A 23,511-nucleotide genomic window follows, 5' to 3' on the forward strand; every position below is an offset into this window, starting at 1 on the left:
TCAAAGCTTGTAATGATAGGCTTAGGTAGGGGTGCGGTAAATTTGGGTAAAATGTGAGCTTAAAGCCTTGGCTTTGGGGAGCATAAATCCTAGCAAAACCATGATCAACCACAAATGATGACCACAACTCTCCCACTCAACACATGATGAAACAACAAACAAACCACACTATACTTTCTTGCCTTTCTTTCACAATTAAAATCAATCACTCATAAAGATAAGAAATACAATACTTTAGTGAAACAATGCTTTGAATTTTTCTAAGAGTAATGAATTTTTTTCTTTTTATTTTTTTCAATTTCCTTTTTTTTTTCCTTTGGAAACCTTCATATTTTCTATTCTTCTCATCTCTTTCACTCTTCATTTTTTTTTCTCTTTTTCAAACAACAAACAAGATAAGAAGAACTCCCTTATTTCCTTTTCAACACTCACTTTGTGCTCAAAATGTAGCACACTACAACTCCCTCACCTCACTTACTATTAGCTCCCCCAAGCTAGGCTTGGGACTAGTAACCAATGGGGCTTTCATGGGCTTGTATTATGGCTAGTCACCGAATAAAGGGGCACAAGCAACAACATGGGTAGAAAAGGAGGGAACAAATGTATCTAGATTCATCTGAAGGCTACCTAAACAGAAAAATGCCTTCGTCCTCCACAATGTGCATGTATATGAGTCATAAAACACTACTAACAGTTGCAAACCAATACTCAAAATCAATGACACACCAGGAAGCTATCGCACATCCTAACCAAGTCAACTAGCCAAGCACAAAGTCCACAAATAGTTAGTCAGAGTTGACTCATGTTAAGGCATCAAAACAATCGAATATCAAATCATGGCTAACACATCCACATTGCTCGTCATCAAATACCAAGAATCAAAACAATTTTCAATCAAAAGGGCACAGGGAAGCATGATATTGTATTCATCGGAACGTATTTTTGTATTTTTTTTTTCAAAAGCGATAAACTAATCTATAAAGCAATAACACATACCTCCCCAAAGCCAAACTCAGCAATGTCCCCAGTGCTTAAAGGAGTGGAGATCGAGGGTCTCAATAATCGTTGAACCCCTCCGGGTCCAAGTCTTCTATGCCTTCCGCTTGATCTTGGTTAGTAAATAACCAACCAACGAGCGCAGAAGCTTGTCATGCGCACTCGCACATCTTTCGTGCAACCGGACATGCACGATAACCAACAACAAAAATTGCATAAAGTCCGAACGAACTCTATGCCAGTAAGGAGTAGGATGCCTAAAGGAAGAAGAACAAAAGGAAAAAACAATAATAAAAGAAGAATAGGAAAAAGAAGGAAATAAGAAAGTAGGCATACTCTCCTTATGGAAGCTATTTTTGTGGACTATTGATTCTTCAACCTCAACGATCAATGAAATATCACTCTCTGTGTTTGGGCATTCATGGTGGACAAGCTCTTCACCATATAGAGCTCTTTGCAAAGCATCCACCTCTTCTTTGTAATTACTGCAAGTACCTGCAAAAGATTCACAAAGAGGAACTGGAAAAGAATAATAATCCTTTTTTTTTTCAAAGAGAAACTAAAGAAAAGAAAATATGTACATGCTCCCAAAAAACACGAAGTCCTTCGAGACTCAGGAAAATAATCTAGACCACAAAATTAATAGCAGAAAATAAAACCGTTTCCCCGGCAACGGCGCCAAATTTTGACAGGCTAAATCGCACTCCTATCAAAGATAAACCTAATTCCACTAACATGGTAGCAAGGGAAGTCAGGATCGTATCCACGGGGAAACAAGCGTTCTTTCTACTATTAAAACTAAGGTCTAAACTATTGGGAAACAAGAAAGTTGGTTGATTTGTATATTAAAACTAAGACAATAATAAAAGAGGAATAAATAAGATATTAAGAGGTCTAGGGCATAGGTTCACCAATGAACAACAATCCGGGATGATAAACAATATTAATAATCAATAGAACAGTTAATTAGATTAGCATGCTCTCTCGAATCGATACTAATCATAGACTTAGAATTAACGGGCTCTCGCTACGTATTAATCCCAGTTCTACCTATTGACACAAGCCTAAACATCAAATTGCATCTCTCGAATCTTAACTTGATATTGCTAGACTAATACAATTAGACCTGCGCAAATCTAATCGCATAGTAAATGAAATCAATCAATAGGAATTAACCACAATACCAACAATCAACAACATTCAATCATCCCTTCATATTAATTCATGGATTCCCAAAACCCTAGAATATAAACTACTCACAAATATTTAATTTAAACAAAGCAAACATGATTAATGAAAACATAATTAAAATTGAATAAAGAAGGAAAGAAATAATAAATACCAAATTGAAGAACAAAGGATGAAATTTAAAGTTTGAAACTTGAAAGCAATAATAAAAGTAATTAACAAAAGTTTAGAAAAAGAACAAAAACTAAGCAATAAACTAAGGTACAAGAAAAATAAGATCCCAAATAATATGTCTAAGGGCTATATTTATAGTCTTGCCCAAAAGTAGAAGAAAAAAACCGGAAACAAAGCAAAAATCCGCGCCCAGGGGTTGTCGTCGCCCGATCGGGCAATGGGCCGCCCGATCGGGCGATCTGCTCGTCAAACTGCACGATCCCGTATCTTAAAAATACCATATCTCCTTCGTTATTAGTCGGAATTAGGCGAGTGACAACTCGTTGGAAAGCTCTTGAAGTCTAGAATCCAACCCAATTTGAATCGCTGCATTTGGAGTTGTATAACTCGAGTTATGATCAAAAGAGTGGACGATATTCAGTTTTCTACTTCTTTCACTATTCGCTTTGCATGAAAATTCTTCCAACTCAATGTTTGCGCTCTCGAAAGTATATAATCTCTTGTATTGATTCAAATAAGTAGGAAATGCACAAAAATATGTTAATTCCTAAAATGATGAACCTGAAACTACAAACACACTACAAGGAGCACATTAGTACTAAAAATCGCTCCGAAGAGCTCATTTGAGATCAAAAAGTACTAAGGGACGGGGGTAAAAACTCTATATAAAACGCATACATCAACAAGTAATACCAAGAATTCACCATCCAGATTTCTGGTGAAAAGAGAATAATCCTGAGTAGATTGAGTGAAATGCAAAGTTTTCAAAAATTTGCTTAACTCTTTATTCCACTGTCTGGATGCCTGTTTCAGGCCATAGATGGACCTTTTTAACCTACAAACTTCACCTGGTTTGGCCTTGGTGTAACCAGCTGGTGGTTTCATGTACACCTCTTCATCAATGAACCCATGTAAAAAGGCATTATTAACATCTAATTGACATAAAATCCATCCTTTCATAGCTGCCAAGGCAATAACAATTCTCACTGTGGCTAGTTTGGCAACAGGAGAAAAAGTTTGAGTGAAATCCCTTCCTTCAACCTGTTGATAACCAATAGCAACTAGTCTGGCCTTGTATTTGTCAATTGTATAATCAGGATTCAGCTTTGTTCTATAAATCCATTTTGACCCAATTGCCTTTTTGTTCTTGGGTAACAAGGTGAGGTCCCAAGTATCATTGCTCTCAAGAGCTTGGATTTCCTTATCCATAGCTTGAATCCAATGTTCACTGGTTTTAGCTTGATTGTAATGTGTAGGATCAGATGAATTAGTACACACAGAAAATGCAAGTGATTCCCAGGTATCAAAATCATGCAAGGCTAGATTAAGTAACCAATTTGGATCGTCTGCCAGAGTAGAGTGAACAGAAAATGAGAGTGACTCACTTTCATCTGATTGATTAGCAATATCCCTATGAGGAACATATCCACCCACAAAATCTTTGAGAGTAGAAGATGGTTTGATGATTCTAGTAGAATGCCTGATAACAGGTGTAGAATCAATAGTAGGTGGTTCAAGATGATCAGAAGATAAGGTATGATTTGGGATTGGTAAAGAAGAACCAGAATTATGAGAAGTATAAGAGTGATTAAGTGGAGAAATGTTGATAGAAGTAGAAATAGAAGGAGAAGTATGTAGTGGAGGAGAGGAAAGAAAATTGTCAGAATCAGTAGATTCAGTAGTGTCAGAAGATTGTGTGTTTGATAGATCATAATCAGAACCAAACTGAACAAGAAAAGGAGGAGATACAGAACTTGTGCTGGAAGAAGTGGACAAATTATAAGGAAATATTGTTTCAAAGAAAGTGACATCCCTTGAAACAAAAACAGAATGAGAATCAAGATCATATAGTTTGAAAGCCTTATAGCCAGCTGGATATCCTATGAAAATACACCTCCTTGTTCTGGAATCAAATTTATCCCTTTGAATTTGATTATTATGAGCAAAACACAAGGAACCAAACACCCTCAGAGTGTCATACTTAGGTAATTGTTGGAACAAAACCTCAAATGGTGATTTCCAGTTTAAAACCTTAGTGGGAATTTTATTTATCAAGTGAGTAGCAGTAAGAACACATTCACCCCAAAACTTCTTGGGAAGATTAGCATGAAATCTCAGTGATCTAGCAATCTCAAGTAGACTTCTGTGTTTTCTCTCAACCCTACCATTTTGCTGTGGGATATAGGGTACACTTTTCTCATGAATAATACCCTTATCAGCAAATAAAGTGGTACATGAAGTTTTTACAATTTCAGTACCATTGTCTGATCTGATTCTCCTGACTCTAGTGTGAAACTGAGTCTCAACCATGGATAAGAAATTGGCTATAACCCTTTCAACCTGAAGTTTATTGTGAAGAAGATATGTCCAGGTTGTTCTGCTATAATCATCTAAAATGGTTAAGAAATAGGAGGCACCATCCAGATTTCTCACTTTATATGGACCCCACATGTCTAAGTGTATTAGATCAAAGCATGCACCAGCTTTATTTACACTAATAGCAAAAGGTAACTTGTGCTGCTTAGCTTTACAACACACAACACAGTTATATTCAGAAAATCCTTTACAACACTCAGCATCAATACATTTCATTTTGGACAAAGATGGGTGTCCTAGTCTAGCATGAAGCATATGGATTTTATTTGCTACTGAACTCTTAACTTGAGCATTACTAGTAGCTATCTTATGTGATAACATATCAACATTAGTATTAGGAACATTTTCTACTGTATTACAGCTTTGTGGTTGAATGGTGATACCTTTGGAAGAACCAGCATGGGAGGGTAGAACAAAATAGTACAATCCATTTGTCCTTTTTCCAGCACCAAGCAACTCATGGCTAGCAGGGTCCTGGAAAGTGTATCCAGTTTCATTAAACAAAACTTGAACACCAGAATGTTCTATTAACCTACCAACAGATAAAAGGTTATGCTTGAAACCCCTAACCAACATCACATTATGCAGAACCAATTGGTTGCTTAAAACAGTGTCTCCTATGGTGTCTACAGCTAGTTGAGAGCCATCAGGAAGACCAACTTTGATAGGATTAGTTAGATTTCTGACGTTGGTTAAGATAGTATCATCATAAGTCATATGATCACATGCACCAGAATCAACTATCCATAAACATTCATCATGCATTTTAGTCACAACACAATTAAAAGAGTGGGAGATTATACCTGCATAATTGGCATAAGAACAATGAGCTCCACTTGTCTCAGTGCTCTGTGCTTGTTTTCCTTTCATCACTTTCATAACTTCTTGGCAAATAGCATTCAGCATTTCATTGTTCACCATCCCATTGTTATTGTCTGTATTACCCAAGGGTTCATCATTAGTGTCAGCAGTGTAGTTAACATGTGCTGCAAGTCTGTTTCCAGTGGTGCCATTGCTCTTAGAAGCTTTGATAGAGTTGTACCACTCAGGATAGCCTATGAGCTTGAAGCACTGATCAGCTGTATGTCCCTTCCCCTTGCAATGAGTACAGATTCGATTCATCTTTTCCTTTTTAATTTCTTTCCAATCTTTCTTTGCTGGACTAGCATTATATTTCTGAAACTGTGATTGCACCCCTCTATGAGCTTGAGCAGCCATAGCACTGCTATTCATAGCAGTACAGTCAGCATTACCACCATTTAATTCCTTTTGTTTCTCAATTTGTTGAGTAATTGAGAATACTTTGTTGATACTAGGTAAGGGATCCATGGACAGAACATTAGTCACAGTACTGTCAAATCCACCATTCAGTCCAAGTAGAAACTGCATCATTTTATCTTCTTCTTCAAACTCAGCAATCTTCTTGAGAAACTGATAGCTACACTGCATCATAGCACCACATGTGCAGCTAGGAAATGCTCTTAAGTTTTGCATGTCATCCCACAATTTCTTCAGTTTCCCATAGTAAGTAACAATAGTCATGTTTTGCTGAGTTAAATTTTCAATTTCTTTCTTCAATTGGTAAATCAGTGGACCATTAGACTGACCAAACCTCTCATTCAATTCACGCCACAAATCAACAACAGTGTCTATATAACCAAAATCATCTGCTAATTCATGATTCATTGAACTCAATATCCAGCTAACCACCATGAAATCAGCACGTTTCCATTTCATGTAGTCTTTGTGATTCACAGCAGGTTTTGTTATCTCACCATTGATAAATCCTTCTTTGTTCTTAGCTACTAAAGCACGTTTAACATTTCTACTCCATCTCATAAAATTCACACCAGTAAACACAGCAGCAACTAATGAAGAGGTTGGATTATCAGAATTAGCAATGAAAAACGGATCACAGTTATCAGTGTTACCTCCATTGTTGTTGTTGTTGTGCGAATTGTCACTGTCAGAATCTTGGATTACCATTTTTGATGATCAAATCTCTCGAACAATTGATGAAGAATATCACAGCTTATCGCAAGAAATTTCGCAATCACACTCGTGAATTGCAAGAAAATTTCGCAACAAAATTCCTGCTATCAGATACTCCTAGCTTTGATTGAAAAAAAACGAATCGAATTTATCTCAAATTGAGCAAACCTCAATCTCAAATCAAAGATTCTTGCTCTGATACCATGAAGAAACTCAAACCAATTTGGGAGAGTTTTAGCAACAACAGAATTCTGTTGTTAAATTGTATTTTTTCACAAATGAAAACAGCCAGCATAATTGTTTTATATACAAGTGTGATGCCACCTCAGCTAACAACCTAACTGAATGAGTAACTAACTCATATTATAAAATATAAATAAATAAAAGTAACCACTAGTTCCTATACTTTTCAATTCTCTCCCACCACCACCGGCCACCACCTTCGGCCACCATCGCCGGCCACCACCATCACATCGTAGGCGATAAAATGACCGAGTATTCACAAGAGTTTTTTTTTTGTCCGATTTTTTTAGAAACTTATGCATTTTTAGCTTGTACCATGGTATAGGCATATGAATTTTAAGCTTGTACCATGGTATAGACTTATGAGTTTTTAGCTTCGACCATGGTATTAAGTTATTAACTAATTATGCCATTTAAGCTTGTACCATGGAATGAGCTTAAAATTCATATGCCCGTATCATGGAAGGTGCTAAAAATTCATAAGTCTCTGTGTTTTTTTTTTTCCGATTACATTAAATCAAATGCAACAACAAATCAAAATCTTAAATAATATAGACTTATAAATATTTAGCTTGTACCATGGTACAGGCTTATGAATTTTTAGCTCCTTCCATGGTACAAGCTTAAACTGCATAAGTCAATACCATGGTCGAAGCTAAAAACTCATAAGTCTGTACCATGGTACAAGCTTAAAATTCATATGCATAAGTTTCTAAAATTCATATGCATAAGTTTCTAAAAAAAATCGCTTGTGAAGACTCGGCCATTTTGTCGCCTACGATGTGATGGTAGTGGCCGACGATGGTGGCCGTAGGTGGTGCCGTGGTGGTTAGATTTGGGGTGGGTATATGTGTAAATGTTGAATGAGGGAGGTAAATAAAGAAGGGTATATGGGTAAATAATAAGCCCCCTTTAGAAAAGTACGTTATTTTTCTATCCTTTAAAAATTAATTCACGTCTTAACAAAACAAATAAAGATATGGTTTGCGAGCCATCTTGCTAAATCTAACACGATCGTACGTACACATGAAAATATTTTATAGTGTAACAAATATATAGGGTCAAAAAAGCTCGTTGGATTAGAAAATTTTGTGTTTTACCACCTAAAAAATTCAAATTTGTGTTTTATCATCTAAAAATTTCAAACTTTTATTTTACCACCTAAAAATAAATTTTAAAAATTGTCATTCTATGCCACTTTAAAACAAAGTTAACGGACCGTTATTGTGCCCCACTTCAACGGCTATTATAGCTAGCATTTCCCTTATTTTTCCACAGATGTTCATCATCACAACAATTGCAAGTTCATCAATAAATCACAACTTTTCATCAAAATCTTGAAATAGATTGAGGGCTTTCATTTAGCCGGGCGAACAAAGAAAAATCAATATTCATTTGAAATCGCAAAATCGTAAATAAAATAAAATTTATGTTCGAAATTAGGATTTGTTGAATGCTTATTATTTTTACAAATTGAGGTTAAGGAATGCTAATTGATCCAATTTGAAACTAATTCCTCGAATAATTGAACATGGTCAAATTTCATTCCTTGCATCCTTTGTTATTTTACTTCCTCGATTTCAAAACACAATCAGAATAATAGTCACTCTTATTTATTCCTTTGTTTAAAAAAAAACGATCACCAAATAGAAAAACTTTTACTATTAAACCACCACGTAGAATTCCCCTATAAAATACATTTGATAATGTAAATATGCACGAGAATATCAACGGCCGGAGTAATTCTTTTCTAGAAGATCGATCAATTTTTTTATTCCAATGGATTTACTCTCTAGGGGTATATTTTAGACAAAAATCCACAAAGTACAAAAATATGATACTACTAAATATATGGCCTTTATTTTATACATAAAATAAGTAAATAAAAATATATTCCTTTTAACCCCACATAATGCAGGAAGAATTTTCTTTATGAAGAAACAATGGAGAATCGCACCATTTCTAAAAGGAATGGTTCATAGTGAATTAGTGATTCATACTTGCTATTTGTAACTCTTATCTTTTAAACCCTAATACTTCTGTTTAAACCACCATCTTCTTAATTACTTTCTATCACACATTCACACCTTAATTAATTTAACATTAGAGATTTCAAGAGTGTATGGTATTTAATTTATAACCTAGCTAGCTATTCTAATATATGATTATTGTTACTAAGGAGTAGACCTGTAAAAAATCGATCCGACCCGAAAACCGACATGAACCTAACCCGAAAATATTGGGTCTTGAACAAGATTTTGTGACCCGTAATCGGATTTTATCCAAACCTGAGCAACCCGAAAAGTAATGGGTCAAAACCCGACCAAACCCGGTTTTGATCCGATCGATTAAAAATCATTGTATTTATAGTAATAAATGAAATAATGAGAAAATTTAAGCATAATAAACATGTTGTTTTTACTATTGTTGTGTGTAATATGATTTTAATTTGAATTACACGTCATTTTAGGTTGAATTTGACTAAATATAAACTTGTGTAAGAAATTTTGTTAATTTGCTCCCATATTTTGTATATTTATCACCTAAATTAATGAAAATACAATGCGCGTTTTAAAATATTTCAACCCGTTGGGTTGACCCAAACCCGAAAGTTCTGGGTCTTGAACAAGCATTTGTAAACCCGAACCCGAAAAATGACCGACCCGATTCAACCCGAACCCGGAAATATTTTTTTACAACCCGACCGACCCATTTGACGGGTCTACTAAGGAGTGCTACCTCCGTTTCATATATACTGATCTTTACAATTATTATTTTCACAAATATTAAGACAAAAAAAAGGAGAATGTGTAAAAATGAGATTATTCTTGCATGGACCTAGTCCACAATAATATTATTGTGGACCCAAAACAAACGGTTTATTTTCCACCCCTTTCTCATATATAGTGACATTTATTGTTCACATAAGGACTATAATAAATTAAACACCAATTTTCTTAGATATAGTAATCATTTTTTAATCAAAGTAATCCTATGTTTTTAAAAGAAAATTGTGACTTAAAATCACATTATTCAAGCACAACATGTACTAACGTCACCAATTTTATACTTTTTTCATAATAGTTCTAATAAACATGCCAAAATAAATTAGAACTACGTTGTTAACTTTGTTTTTTCACACATATATGGTATGTCCACAATAAATTTAGTATGGACCAAGACCATTTAAGAATTAATGGTAAAAATGTGGGTGAATATAGTACTCCCTGTATATTTTAAAAAGATATATACTTTCCTTAAACGGCTGTATTTAAAAAAAAATACCCTTTTCTTTTTTGACATGTTTTAGTCTCCACTTCTAATTATACCCAAATTCTTATGTGAGACTGTCCTCACCATCAACTGATGGTGAGACCAGTTCACACTTGCGAATTTAGGTATGTTACTTCTATAATTTAGACATGTTACCTTTTTTTATAATTTTAGAGGAGGTAATTTTTTTAGTTTAGGTATGTTACTTCTATAGTTTATACATGTTACTTTTTTTATACGGAGTAGTTTTAGGGGAGATACCTTCTTAGTTTAGGTATGTTACTTCTATAGTTTAGACATGTTACTTTTTTTTTTTATTATTATAATTTAGAGGAAGTACTTTTTTTAGTTTAGGTATGTTACTTCTATAGTTTATGGAAAATTTGCCAAAAATGACCTTTTATAACCCAAATTTTGCGAGAAAGGACCTTATATAATTTTTTTTGTGAAAACACACCTTAAAGTAATTTTTTTTGCGAGAAATGACCTAAGGGAACTTTCTGGCATTGACTGAGCTTCTCCGGCCATTAATTTGCACGTGAGCAGCACGTGTGGCTTACGTTGGCTAAAGACACTAATTTTCCCGACTCTTGAATTTTCAAACTTGATTTTATTTCGGGTTTTTTTTTCAACATTAGGTTTTAAAGCTTAGATTTTTGGAGGAAAATTGTGTTTGATTAGCAAAATAAAGCCACACGTGCTTCTCACGTGCAAGTCAATGGCCGGAAAAGCTCAGTCAATGCCGGAAATTTACTTTTGGTTGTCTTTCGCAATAAAAAATTACATTAATGTGTGATTTCACAAAAAAAAATTATATAAGGTCCTTTCTTGCAAAAAAAATTAAATTAAGGTGTTATTTCACAAAAAAAATTATATAAGGTCCTTTCTCACAAAATTTGGGTTATAAAAGTTCATTTTTAACAAATTTGTCATAGTTTATACATGTTACTTTTTTTATACAGAGTAGTTTTAGGGGAGATACCTTCTTAGTTTAGGTATGTTACTTCTATAGTTTAGAAATGTTACTTCTTTTTTAATAATTTTAGAGGAGGTATTTTTTTAGTTTAGGTATGTTACTTCTATAGTTTAGACATGTTACTTTTTTTTATATAATTTTAGATGAGGTACTTTTTTAGTTTAGGTATGTTACTTCTATAGTTTAGACATGTTACTTTTTTTTATACGGAATAGTTTTTGGGAGATACATTTTTAGTTTAGGTATGTTACTTCTATAGTTTAGACATGTTACTTTTTTTTTATATAATTTTAGAGGAGGTACTTTTTTAATTTAGGTATGTTACTTCTATAGTTTAGATCTGTTACTTTTTTTTATATAGTTTTAGGGGAGATACGCTATTGGTTTCGCGCTCGTCACACCATCAAGTTGATGGTGTGACTGGTCTCACTGGAGACGCGCTGCTAATTATATTAATATATCTCTATTTCTTGTGATCCCTACTCTTAATCACAACATTTTTTTAATATAACAAATAATTCACCCACTACCCCACTTTCATCTTATTTTAATATATTCAACTTATTCTTCTAAAATTACGTGTTGGTTAAAATATAGGGAGTATCTCTTTTTAAAATATAAAGGGAGTATATATGAATAAGATAAAAGAGATGTGTAAAAATATAAATGGGTGCATGTAAGCAAAAAAAAAATGAATAAATGATAAAGCGAGTCCCCTGTTGGCCTGTTGCCTATTGGCTTTATTCTATTTGCAACGTGTATTGGTAATTGGGAGTAAATAGGTCTGGAGGTCCCTAAACTTTGCCAAAAGGAGCAGTTAGGTCCCTCAAGTTTCAAAAGGAGCATTTAGGTCCCTCAAAATGGATGGAAACCGCTGCTTTTTGACTTCTGTTACTAACGTCTGTTAAATGAATTAAAAATAAAGGCAAATTAATATAAAAGGCAGAAAAGGACAAAATAACAGTTACTTTTACATATTAACAATAATTAAATAAAGGGAAACCCTTTTAAGTTAGCTTTTTACAAAAAACTAGCAGTTCAAAGTATTTAACAAAGCCATTTGTACCCAAATTATTCAACACTTAATAAAATAAAATAAAGGATCAACGCTTCCTACTAATCAAATCCCCCAAATTAACACACCCAACAAGCATAGGTTAATCAACAACATTTCTCAGAGACAATTTATCAAACACCTTGTGTGCACACCCAAGTAACTTACATTTCCGGTAAAATTCATCCGAGCTCAAACCCATAAACTCCATGCATCGTCATCATCTTCAATCTCATGTTTAATCAGCAAGTCGATCGATCGATCGAGAACCAATACTCACAACCACAAAAACAAAGCACCTTGCTGGATGTTCCTTAACAACAGGGCCCGACTCCGAATTTTCAATCGGAGCCTCTGAGTGGGCTTAGCCAAGCTCTGGACACCTCTTGGCTGATTTCCTGAAAGGGGGTTTAATTTCCTCCGCCTCTTAATTCTTACTCAAAGTCTCGAACCATCTTAGTTTACTCCTCTTCTTCTTCGGTATTTCGTGGCTGCAAGTAGGGAAAAATCCCATGGTTGATTGGTTTCTTCACTGCTACTCTGCATCATCGTTGATCCTCATCATGATCACCATCAATCATCTATCAACTTGAGCTTGAGATCACAATAATCGTGCACCTTCAAAGATCACTTTCAACAGTATCCCATAATAAAAGAGGAGAGAGAAAGAGAGAGAAAAAGGTAGAAGAAGAACTAGTGGTAGTAGCAGACATCTGGGAGAAGAGAATTTGAAACTTTAGAGTTGTGGAAGAACAACAATTAGCTGAAGTTTATGGCGATAATTGCTGAAAATTTAGAGTAAATTTGCTTGGGTTACTCACTAAATTCGATTTGATTAGGAAGAGTTGTGGAAAAACCTAGAAAAGGGAATATAAAGGGTGAAACGTGTAAATGGAGAAAAAGCCATATGAAAAAGCTAAGTAAGTTGAAAAAGCTAAGTCATAATTAAAATCAGCTGTTTTCATTTATTTATACACGTGTAAATTAATTTTCCTTTTCTTTAAAGCGGTTTTATGATTATTTTATTGAACTTAACGGAAAATGAAACGGTGTTAACAAAAGTAGCTGATTCCATCCATTTTGAGGGACTAAAATGCTCCTTTTGAAACTTGAGGGACTTAACTGCTCCTTTTGCCAAAGTTTAGGGACCTCCAGTATAGTTTACTCTGGTAATTGGTGTATGCTTCACAGTGACTCTGGCCAACACTTGTTGTATTTAAAGGACTCTCCGAACCCTTGCTCAATTAACTTCCATATATACACAATACACACAAACGACCCAGCAGAGCAGCCTAGCTTGTGTAATTAATGAGTACAAAATAGTTTTAATTTTACCTAAAGGCCGGGGGTGGGCGGGCGGGCAGGCGGGCAGGGAGGTGGCTTGGCATCAAACGGTCGGGTTCAATTAAAGGGAAAATGCTTGGTTATGCACATCATGGATGCTAGCTAATGATCGAGTTCCTGTCACACATACAATGTTGATTGATCATAGAGGTATTATATACTAAGTACTTCATAAGAATCTATATATTATACTAAAAGAGAGGAAATCAATGTGGTGATGACAAATGTCACTCATTGATTGGCCTCTCTTTTAATATAAATTAATTAATAGAAATTTATTTTGTCATATTTAACTTACTGTATTTATAAATAATGAATATGGAAAAATCGCACATTAATATTACTATTTCCATATTGTGCGGTGATATTCCTGTTTACAAGAATGTATCAATTGAAAGATATTATATGAATAACTTATATGCAAAATTTGCACAATTATTAGATAAATATTTTGGAAGATATTATTTGGAAGCTACGTAGTATATATTTGTCCACAAAATTATTGTTGCAATTTGCATAAAATCTTATTTGGAAGATACTTGATTATACTAAGTTTTTGTGTTGTTCGACTTATTTTGACTTATTTCAGATAAAATAAGTTCAGATAAGCTTATTTAGGTTCAGTTAGGTTCAAATAATATAAGTTAAGAAAAATAAGTTTTTTTTTCACATACAAATAAGTTTATTTCAAAAAAGATAATCTGATAAGTTAAGATAAGTTCACTTAAATACGGATAAGTTCAGATAATATAAGTTCAAACCACAAAAGTCGTATAGAACATAGCATAATAGAGAGGAACAATGAAGATCTGACAAATGGCGCTCTCTGATTTCCCTCTCTTTTAATATAAATAATTAAACTTGTAATATAAATAATTATTATATCACATATTTTTACTTATGGAAATTTATAATTGTTCATAAAATTATATTTATTGTGCCATGTAGGCTCTTTCATAAGAGACAAACTTACATAATTAGAATTCATTATAAACTATCATTTCGACTAAATATGTCGAAGAATATATAAGTCATATATGTTAATATTTTAACATAATTAGAAACTCTAGCAAAGCTATAAAAGAAAATAAAAATGCAATACTCCGTAGATTATAAAATTAGAACTCATAACATGATAGAAAGTTTATAGTTCATACAGTCATACTCCATACATGTCAATTTATCACATAATTAGGAGTCTAATAAGTAACAAAAACTATAAATCAACTCAATGTGTAGATTTCTTGCAGATGAAAAAAAATTACCATATATTTTTAATTATAAATTGGTAACAGTTAAAAAATATACGTCGTGTAATGTAAATATAACATTAACCTTACAAAATGAATTGAGTTACTAATATAAATTATTCTTTTATCATCCCTCAAGAAAATATAAAGTATTCCTTTAATATCTGAAACTTAATGATGAAAGTTAAGGCAAAATTTAATGATGAAATTTATCCAAAAAAATGGAAGAAGTTGTAAACAAGAAAAATGATGCGCGACTACGTAGTCCTCTCTATTTAAAAAAGCTCCTCTAAATATTTTAGGCTAATCAATTGACTTACTCCATATATTTTAGCCGATTCTTAACAAACATTTGTATACAGAGTACTATACTAAAAGCTAGGCAAATTGATGTGAAGATGACAAATATAATACAACTCTGATTTGCCTCTTTTATAATATTGGTAAATAACCTATAATAAGATAATTAATATACTTTGTATATATTTTACCTAAAATCTTCTAATTACTTATGGTAATAATCGATTTATACTACGAATTACTTATTTACTCATATTAATAAATTTCTTAATTTTAAATCTATATACTCTGTACTATACTAAAAGAGAGGCAAATCGATGTAGAGATGACAAATGTCTCTCTCTGATTTGCCTTTCTTATAACTTAAATGATGACTAATTGTAAGTACTATCAAGTTTCGTTTAGAAATTATGTCATATATTGAGTACGAATATGTTCAAACGTTCATTTGATCGGTTATTATTTGTAATCCAATGAAAAACCTCGCATACAATTCCTGATAACCGTATAGAAAATCTTATAATAGTTTAACTTGGACTATCAATTATATTACTGTAATACTATCAACTTTTTATAAATTTGTGTCATATAATGAATACGAATTTCACAACAAAAGTTAACTATTAATTTAATGTATTTAGCAAGGTCGTCTAAAACATTTTATAGGCCCTTTGTTAACTAACAAAATGAGCCCCTAGCCATATACTTTGTTTCGTACGAAACATATACTTAATCTTAAATATCAAAAATAACTTTGCCACATTCTTATTATCGTAATATTTTTATAGGGAGCACGGGTAATAATTTATTCGCTTATATTATTGAAATGTTAAGAGCATATTGATTGAAATTTTGACTAATATATCGTAATCAACTATATCCAAAGTCATAAGATCTAAATGATTAAGTTTCCTTATTATTAATATGTTTGGAATAACAAAATATTTTTTATATATTAATGTAAATGATTTGAATATCACTTTAATATTTCGTGCAAAATATAATTTATATATGTAAATGGTGAATCACATTTGATGATGGGATGAGTTTTGGTTTTAGATTGATCTGAGGACAAAGTTAAACGTAGATGATTGACTAATGTTGACTAACAAAAAGAGATTTTTGGTGGATGGGTATAAGGATAACATGTACCCACCTTGGTGATGGGGCGAGTTTGAATTGATCGGATTTGAGAATACTCACGCAATCCTAATTATGTATGTCACTTTTAAATATATTTTTTCAATATTATAGCTAATACAATCAATTTTAATAGTTTATAATAAACTTATGCCAATATATTTAAATTTAGTTGAAAGGAAAATTGGATTTTTATTGAACATGGTGATGTCAGAGTGTCAGTGGGCGAGTTTCTTGGGAGATCCCCCTGTGCATCCGCCCCAAATGGGCGGCGATAGAGGAAAGTTTATTGGGTGATGGGGTTAAAAAATATAATTTTCGCGGGTGAAGGGGTGATTATGGATTTTAGATTGGACTCGCGTGAGTCGTTAATCCTTAATCTGATTGATTATGAATATATAAAAAATGTACTATTAACTTATAATGTTTTGTTTATTTACTCAGTAACACTAATCAGGCAAACGAATTTTCAGATGCTCTATAATAGAGTTTTAAAATTCAAAACTCTTTTACCAAAAAAAAAAGTCGAGTCTAGGGGTGGGTGTGGATACACGGGAAGGGAGGTGATGAAGAGGGGATGAATTTTATTTTATACCTCTCGAGACGGAGGTTGGGAGGAGTGGGTATCGTTCCAATCGTAGATGGAGGGGATGAAGATGAGAATTATACGCGGGTGCGGGTGTGCAGGCTCTGTTCCATCTCAAAGTTATCTCTAACTCATTAAAGGAAATGGTCTAGATAGGTGTTAAGTGATCGGGTAATGAGGTTGACGGGATGACTGTGCGAGTATTAAGTGGGTATTACTATCGAAGTGAATGACGGGTGAGATAACTTTATGTTAGACACAAGTACTGGTGAATGAGAATGAAAATAATTTTATCTATGTACCCTTATTTGTTTTAATTGCTTAAGACACCGAATGAGCAATAACAAATTTATCCATCATTAATTATTTTTTATTTGGAGAATATCTATAAACTCTATTTTGATAATAATTGTATACCAGATTTCATATAAATTTATATTTAGATTATAAATCGTGCATCGCACGGGTACTATACTAGTTAATATCCTAAGTCCCACTAATTCTTGTTACTACACGTATGCTACTTTTTTTGAATAATACTAATAATAATATTATAATAATATAGAGTACGTAACTCAATATAAGCTAGTTTAACCATTAATTAATGTAATACGAAATAATGTACTTCGTATTTCTATTTATTGAACTATAACAAATTATGTTAAAATTGATTGTATACAGTACATACCAATTAATAGAATTAAGTATCATATAAAGTGACAAGAATTAGTGGGACATAAGATTTTGATTATGTGTAAATGTGTAATTCCAAAATGTAACGTACGGGATTCAAAATAGAGATATGTGAAGGGCTATGACTATGACACACAAGGTACGTTGATGCTTCAAGAATTCAAATTAGTTCATCTTGAATTCGTTCCCCATATTATATCTGCTAGCTGCCTAAATATTCTAACTCCTTTTACTAAACGCTTATCTATATTTCTTTTTTTTGACATAAGCTGAATTTTATATTAATAAAAATCTAATTACTCCGTACAACATAACTAATTGACTTTCCATCTCACTCCTCTCCCTCTCTCAAACCCTATCCTCCATTAGTGAATTACGAAGGAGCTTTCATCGAATTTTCGGTGGAAAACCCAACCTTTTTATTTTGTTGTTCTTTTCTTTAATTTTATTTGCCTTTTAGGGCTTAATTAATACTTCCTCCTTGTGTGAGGAATTTTCTCCCACGAAAGACAGGGTTTTTCTTCTCCTTTTAGAGAGAATTTTTCTAAGGTTAGAGGATCCTAAATTTTTGGTGTACGAGGAAGCATATTATTAAATTTCGCATGAGAAGTTGATTCAGCAATGAAGATTTGTGTGGCGTCGCAACAGATGTCCGTTCTACGTCTACAATCATCTGAATCTGATTTAATTCAATATCAAAAACTATAGCAGATCAAAAGACCCCCTCGTTGAAGGCTGTATCGGACAACAATGTGTTAGAGGGTATACAAGATGTTCGATGTGCAATGATCGTAGTTTTGCAGAAAGTGAGATTTGTTTGATTCGATTTGTTATGTATTTGATAGATTCAGATCTCTTTTGTAAATGTCGCATGACTTTTTATTACTGGATTAGTTTTGATTTCAAAAAAAAATAAAAAATTACAACATAACTAAAAGTTTACCAAAGCCACATTGGGCCTTAGTAGCTATTACACAAAAGGCTACTTAAAATATAATTAAGAAATAGTTACTTATCCTTCTAGCAGACCTTGGTTGTTGAAATCTGTGTTACGGGTTGGATGAGACTTGACAGTGAGCATTTCACTTTGCTCACTAACAACAGTTCGGTAATCATGCTATGAATTCTCACAAAGTGGGGAGCTAGCGGCCTTCAGATAAGGAGTGAAAGCAATGAGAAAAAACCTCGTTGCTAATCTAAAATGATAACCACGATTACTTCCCAAAGAAAACCTACTCCAAAATTCAAACACTACACTTTGGAGGAGGAGAGACACATATTTGTATATAACCACATAGCATATCCAACAACAAACCACAAACACAAAAACTACAAAGAACAACCAACTACTACCCAAAATAGCCTGAAATCACACAACGTAATCTTAAAAGCCAACCAAACCTCAACACTAAAACCAAGAGAAAAGCTAAGGGATTCAATAAAAAACAACACACAAATGGCCTAATTAAACAAACCCAAAATTGAAACCCTCAATTAAACAAACAACACACAAATTAAAATGGCTTATCTATATTCTACAGTACGTCGTATTACTCCTAGCTACATACGAAGTATTTGTTTTAGATCAACATCAGATATTCAGATGGAATAAAATCAGCGAGTTCTTCACCATGATCCTGGATGTTTGGTTACGTACGGGGCCGAGTACGTCAATTAGACGCTTATAATTGTACAATTTCAAAGTTCGAGAAATTTTAATTTTTGGTATTTGTTTAATTTTTAATGTAATTTTTATTTTATTTAAAACATGCATAAACTTGTAGTACAAATGTATAATTGTAGTATTAACATTAGCGAGATTTTCTTAAAACAAGTTTGTATTTGAAATATGAGTAAATTAGTAATGACGTCAACTAGCTAGAAACTACTACCTCTGTTTTAGAATAATCTTTACAGTTTTTGTTTAAGTCTGTTTTATAATGTTCTTTACATTTTGTTTTAGGGTAAATTATTTTTTACTACCTAAAAAAATTTACAAATTGTTTTTACCACCTAAAAAAATAAAAATTGTCTTTTACCACCTAAAAATAAAATAAAATAAGTTTTTTTTTTTTTACCAATTCTTAACCGGAAAGATTGACGGAAACGTTATGTGGACCAATTTGAAAGACAATATATTTTATTTTCTTCTCTTCTCCCACGATTTTCATGTATATAAACTACCATTTTTCCTTCCTTCCCATTAATTCACATAACATTTTCGTCTATTTTGTATTTAAGAGGTGGTAAAAGACAATTTTTATAGCTATATATTCTTTGTATTTGAACTATATGTTCATTTAAAAACAGGATGCACAATGAGATTTGTGCACCCGAGTACTTAAACCATATTTTGCTTAGTGGCTAATCACAAACAACGGATGAGATCGGATAATTTTAACTTGTACGTAGAAAAATTATTTGGGTTTCTATTTTTTAGTGGTTTTTTTTTTACAGGGAATAAATGCCGTTAGCAATAAGTCATACAACATCTATAATTATTACCACAATGTGTATAACATAATTTTAGAAATTAATACAATTTTCACAACATAAACAATTAATTTAAAGCATATTCCAGCACGCACAACTCCAACTTCATCGCTTCAAAATTGACGTAGGCAACAAATAATTTAAGTGATTACGAAAATGATAAAAAAAAAAATCTAACTACATTTTCCCTCGGTTTGTTTCTAGATGCAACCTCTCTATTTCTATTTTTATGCTCGTCAATGCATGATTTCAATCATAAAAATATTTTAAATAATCTTTGAGCAAAAAACTATTAAAATTGATATTTTAAAAGTATTAATGGAGACGTACGTATTTTATAAGATTTCAAATGACTATGTTTTCCTAAAGTATAAATTATAAGTGACCAAAAAATAGAGAAAGTAGAGTGTGTTAGTAGTCTTAAAATTGAAAGGTTGTATACTAGTATCTGATAAAAAGGGGGAAGAATTATTACATGATACAAAGTCTTAGCCCCAAAAATAATAATTTGGGGTGAAGAAAATTAGAAAAGTAAAAGGTTAGGTTAAACACCCTAAATTCAGAAAGTAGATACATACTACTATTCTACTACTCCCCCCACCCCACCCCACCCCTCACACACATGTGTTGTACAACAATTTCATATGATGTTACAATTTAAAATTTTGACACTTTTCACAAATGAAGAGAATTTTTTAAATTATTTCAAATACATAAGGAAAAAAAACATTCCATGTGTGGTCTTGTTTGATCCGTTTCAATGACTACTTTAATAATATCAAAATTGTATAATTTTTGCTAATGTATAATTAGAGATATAAATTATACAAAATGTATTTTTGCAAACGTGAAAAGTAGAGGAACGTCATTATGGAACAGAGTGAATACGCACATGATACATTGAAATAAATACTGGAGTATCATTTTCTTAATAGATGCATCATATTGAGTGTTTTTTTTAGTTTGCACACCCGGTTCACCGGAGTTTAGCTCCGGCTATATCCGGATCTGATCCGCACCGCACACCTTGTCTTGGTGGGTGAGTTTCCCAATAAGAGTTTCTGCATACGACGAGCCTCAAACCCGAAACCTCCCTTAAGCGACATCAAGCTGCTTACCACTTGAGCCAACTCTATGTTGGTCATATTGAATTTTCTCACTATACATTTAATTACTAACTTAGACCACATTTATTACTCATATGTAGTGAAATTTTTTGTATCCTTATTTGTCATTAAGTTAATTTGAATACATATTTTTGAAAAATCTAAGTTATATATAATTTTTATTTATTAATATGTAAGTAAAGATATCGATGATGGAAATTAGTATAATATATAAAGTTCAAATAATGCATTGATCTATTGTGAAACTGAGATATTATTAATCAATTAATGTCAATGCTTAAGTAACTTAAATAAATTAGGCATGATTGATATAAGTGGGCCATTTTCGATGCCCTAATTCGATCACCAACAGGAAATTTTAATTGTTTAAAACATTAATGGAGAATAATCTTTAAATTAAAGGAGCGGTTCACAGTGATGCGTAGTACCTAGCTATATTTAGTCTTATGGAGAGTGAACCAGCACTTGTATATAAATTAAGCAGTTTATTGGTAAACATATTCAATAAACACTCGAGCTCGATCGAAACATATATAGAAGATTTACTGAGTTTGAGTAGTTGTTACTTGTTAGTAAGAGGGGAAGAAATGGCTCAGCTTCAAAGGGTAGGAGGGCAAATAGAGCTAAAGTGTGAAGCTGAAAAGATGTTTGAAGTTTGGGCTCACAAAATATACTTGGTTCAAAATATGTGTCCATCTAAAGTTCAAAAAACTGTGCTCAATCATGGGGAGTGGCATAAGGTTGGTGCTGTCTTGACTGGGAATTATGTTATCAGTAAGTACAAATTAATTTTATGCTCCATCTCTATATATTTTGTTTCGTACTTCCTTTGTTTCGTACTACTTTTATTCCATAATATTTCTCATAGTTACTATTAATCTGGTCAAAGTTTAAACTTTTTTACCGTCATAAATAATAGAAAAAATATTAACCTGTGCATGAGATCTCATTGGATCAGATAACTTTCAATCTAAAATTTCTAAATATTTACTTTTTATAAATTTTACTAATGTACAACATAAACTATCAATCAATACTATATACTAAAAGACACATCAGGAATGACAAATGTCATCTTCAAGTGTGTCTTTAGAATTTTTTTAAAATAAAAATTTAATTAAAATATCTTTTAAAAAATCTAATTTCCTGATTTTTTTTTCTTCAAAATTACGGTTTCACGTGTATTATGGCAAAATTTGATAATTCTATGATTTTGTTTTATTAAAAAATTAGATAGAATAGAGAAAAAAATTATTTAGTTTCATCTGTGCGTTGCACGGGATCTAACCTAGTTAATGATGAAAGTAGTGCATTGGACAATAAAAAAGTGAGGAACATATATATGAAACGGAGATTGTATTATATGTAATGATAATTATGGATGTAAAACTGCAGATAATATTGGTGAATGTGCATCGATCAAGACAAGGGTGGACGAGATAGATGAAGAGAAGAAATCAGTGAGGCATAGTTATCATGAAGGATACATCATGGAGAATTACTACAAAACATTTAAGTCCAAGATGCAAGCTATTCCAAATAACAACAACAATGGTTGCATTGTTATGTGGAGCTTCGAATATGAAAAGATGAATCAAGATGCTCCTGAACCAACCGCGTACGTCGATTTTATGCTAGCCATGGCTAAAGATATTGATTCTTATCTTTGCAAGGCTTGATGAATTATCATATATATTATATATTGTCCAATATGATCATCATTCATATTTCCTGTGTGAGTTAATTACTTTTTCGCATAAATTAATAAAAGCCATGGTGTAATATATTAATTACTAGATGTGATTCAGCTGGATTAGGTAGATGTTTGTTGGTTGTGATCTCGTTAATTTGAGGGTGTCTTAATCAAGTACGTGCAAGGTTTATGTATGTAGTATACCAATACCACGTCTTTGTTACTGTGTCAATGTATACATATAACTAATTTTTAACCTCGTGCAACGCAAAGATATATCGTGTTTAGAAATAAAAATGTATTTTATTTTATTTTAGAATCTATTATCACTGGGCGTATTTGTCTTTTAAAGTACAACCTTATCGACTCTTATCACTTTTCGAGAGTACCCCTTAACTTTTCCCCTTTTCCACTCTCCACTCCTCGACATTCTTCTAGCGTAGGAACTTGATTATTGATCACCTCATCCTCAGTTTTTTCTTAACTTGGAAGATCCATCACGTCTACCGGAAAGCAATCCAACAGCTAATTAGATCGCTGAAGTTGGACATTGTAATATTTTTAATAACTCTAGTTTATTTCCTATCAGTTTTTTTTAATGCATTAGGAGTAC

The 23,511-nt window shown here is 32.6% G+C and overlaps 1 protein-coding gene across 1 annotated transcript; it reads left to right on the forward strand.

Annotated features, from left to right (window-relative positions):
- Positions 1–21,689: 21,689 nt before the first annotated feature.
- LOC110805859 (kirola) lies at positions 21,690–23,255 on the forward strand. Its single transcript, XM_022011482.2, has 2 exons — positions 21,690–21,979; positions 22,601–23,255. The coding sequence occupies exons 1-2, from the start codon at positions 21,793–21,795 to the stop codon at positions 22,882–22,884; spliced, it is 471 nt and encodes a 156-aa protein (XP_021867174.1). The 5' UTR covers positions 21,690–21,792; the 3' UTR covers positions 22,885–23,255.
- The last annotated feature ends 256 nt before the right edge of the window (positions 23,256–23,511 follow it).

The sequence above is a fragment of the Spinacia oleracea genome, chromosome 1, assembly GCF_020520425.1.
Source record: "Spinacia oleracea cultivar Varoflay chromosome 1, BTI_SOV_V1, whole genome shotgun sequence".
NCBI lineage: Eukaryota > Viridiplantae > Streptophyta > Magnoliopsida > Caryophyllales > Amaranthaceae > Spinacia > Spinacia oleracea.

Excerpts from the sequence above, each read along its gene's own strand:
- LOC110805859 (XM_022011482.2), top strand. The coding sequence starts at position 21,793 with ATGGCTCAGCTTCAAAGGGTAGGAGGGCAAATAGAGCTAAAGTGTGAA. Across the intron at positions 21,980-22,600 it reads GACTGGGAATTATGTTATCA|ATAATATTGGTGAATGTGCA; the intron begins GTAAGTACAAAT and ends GTAAAACTGCAG.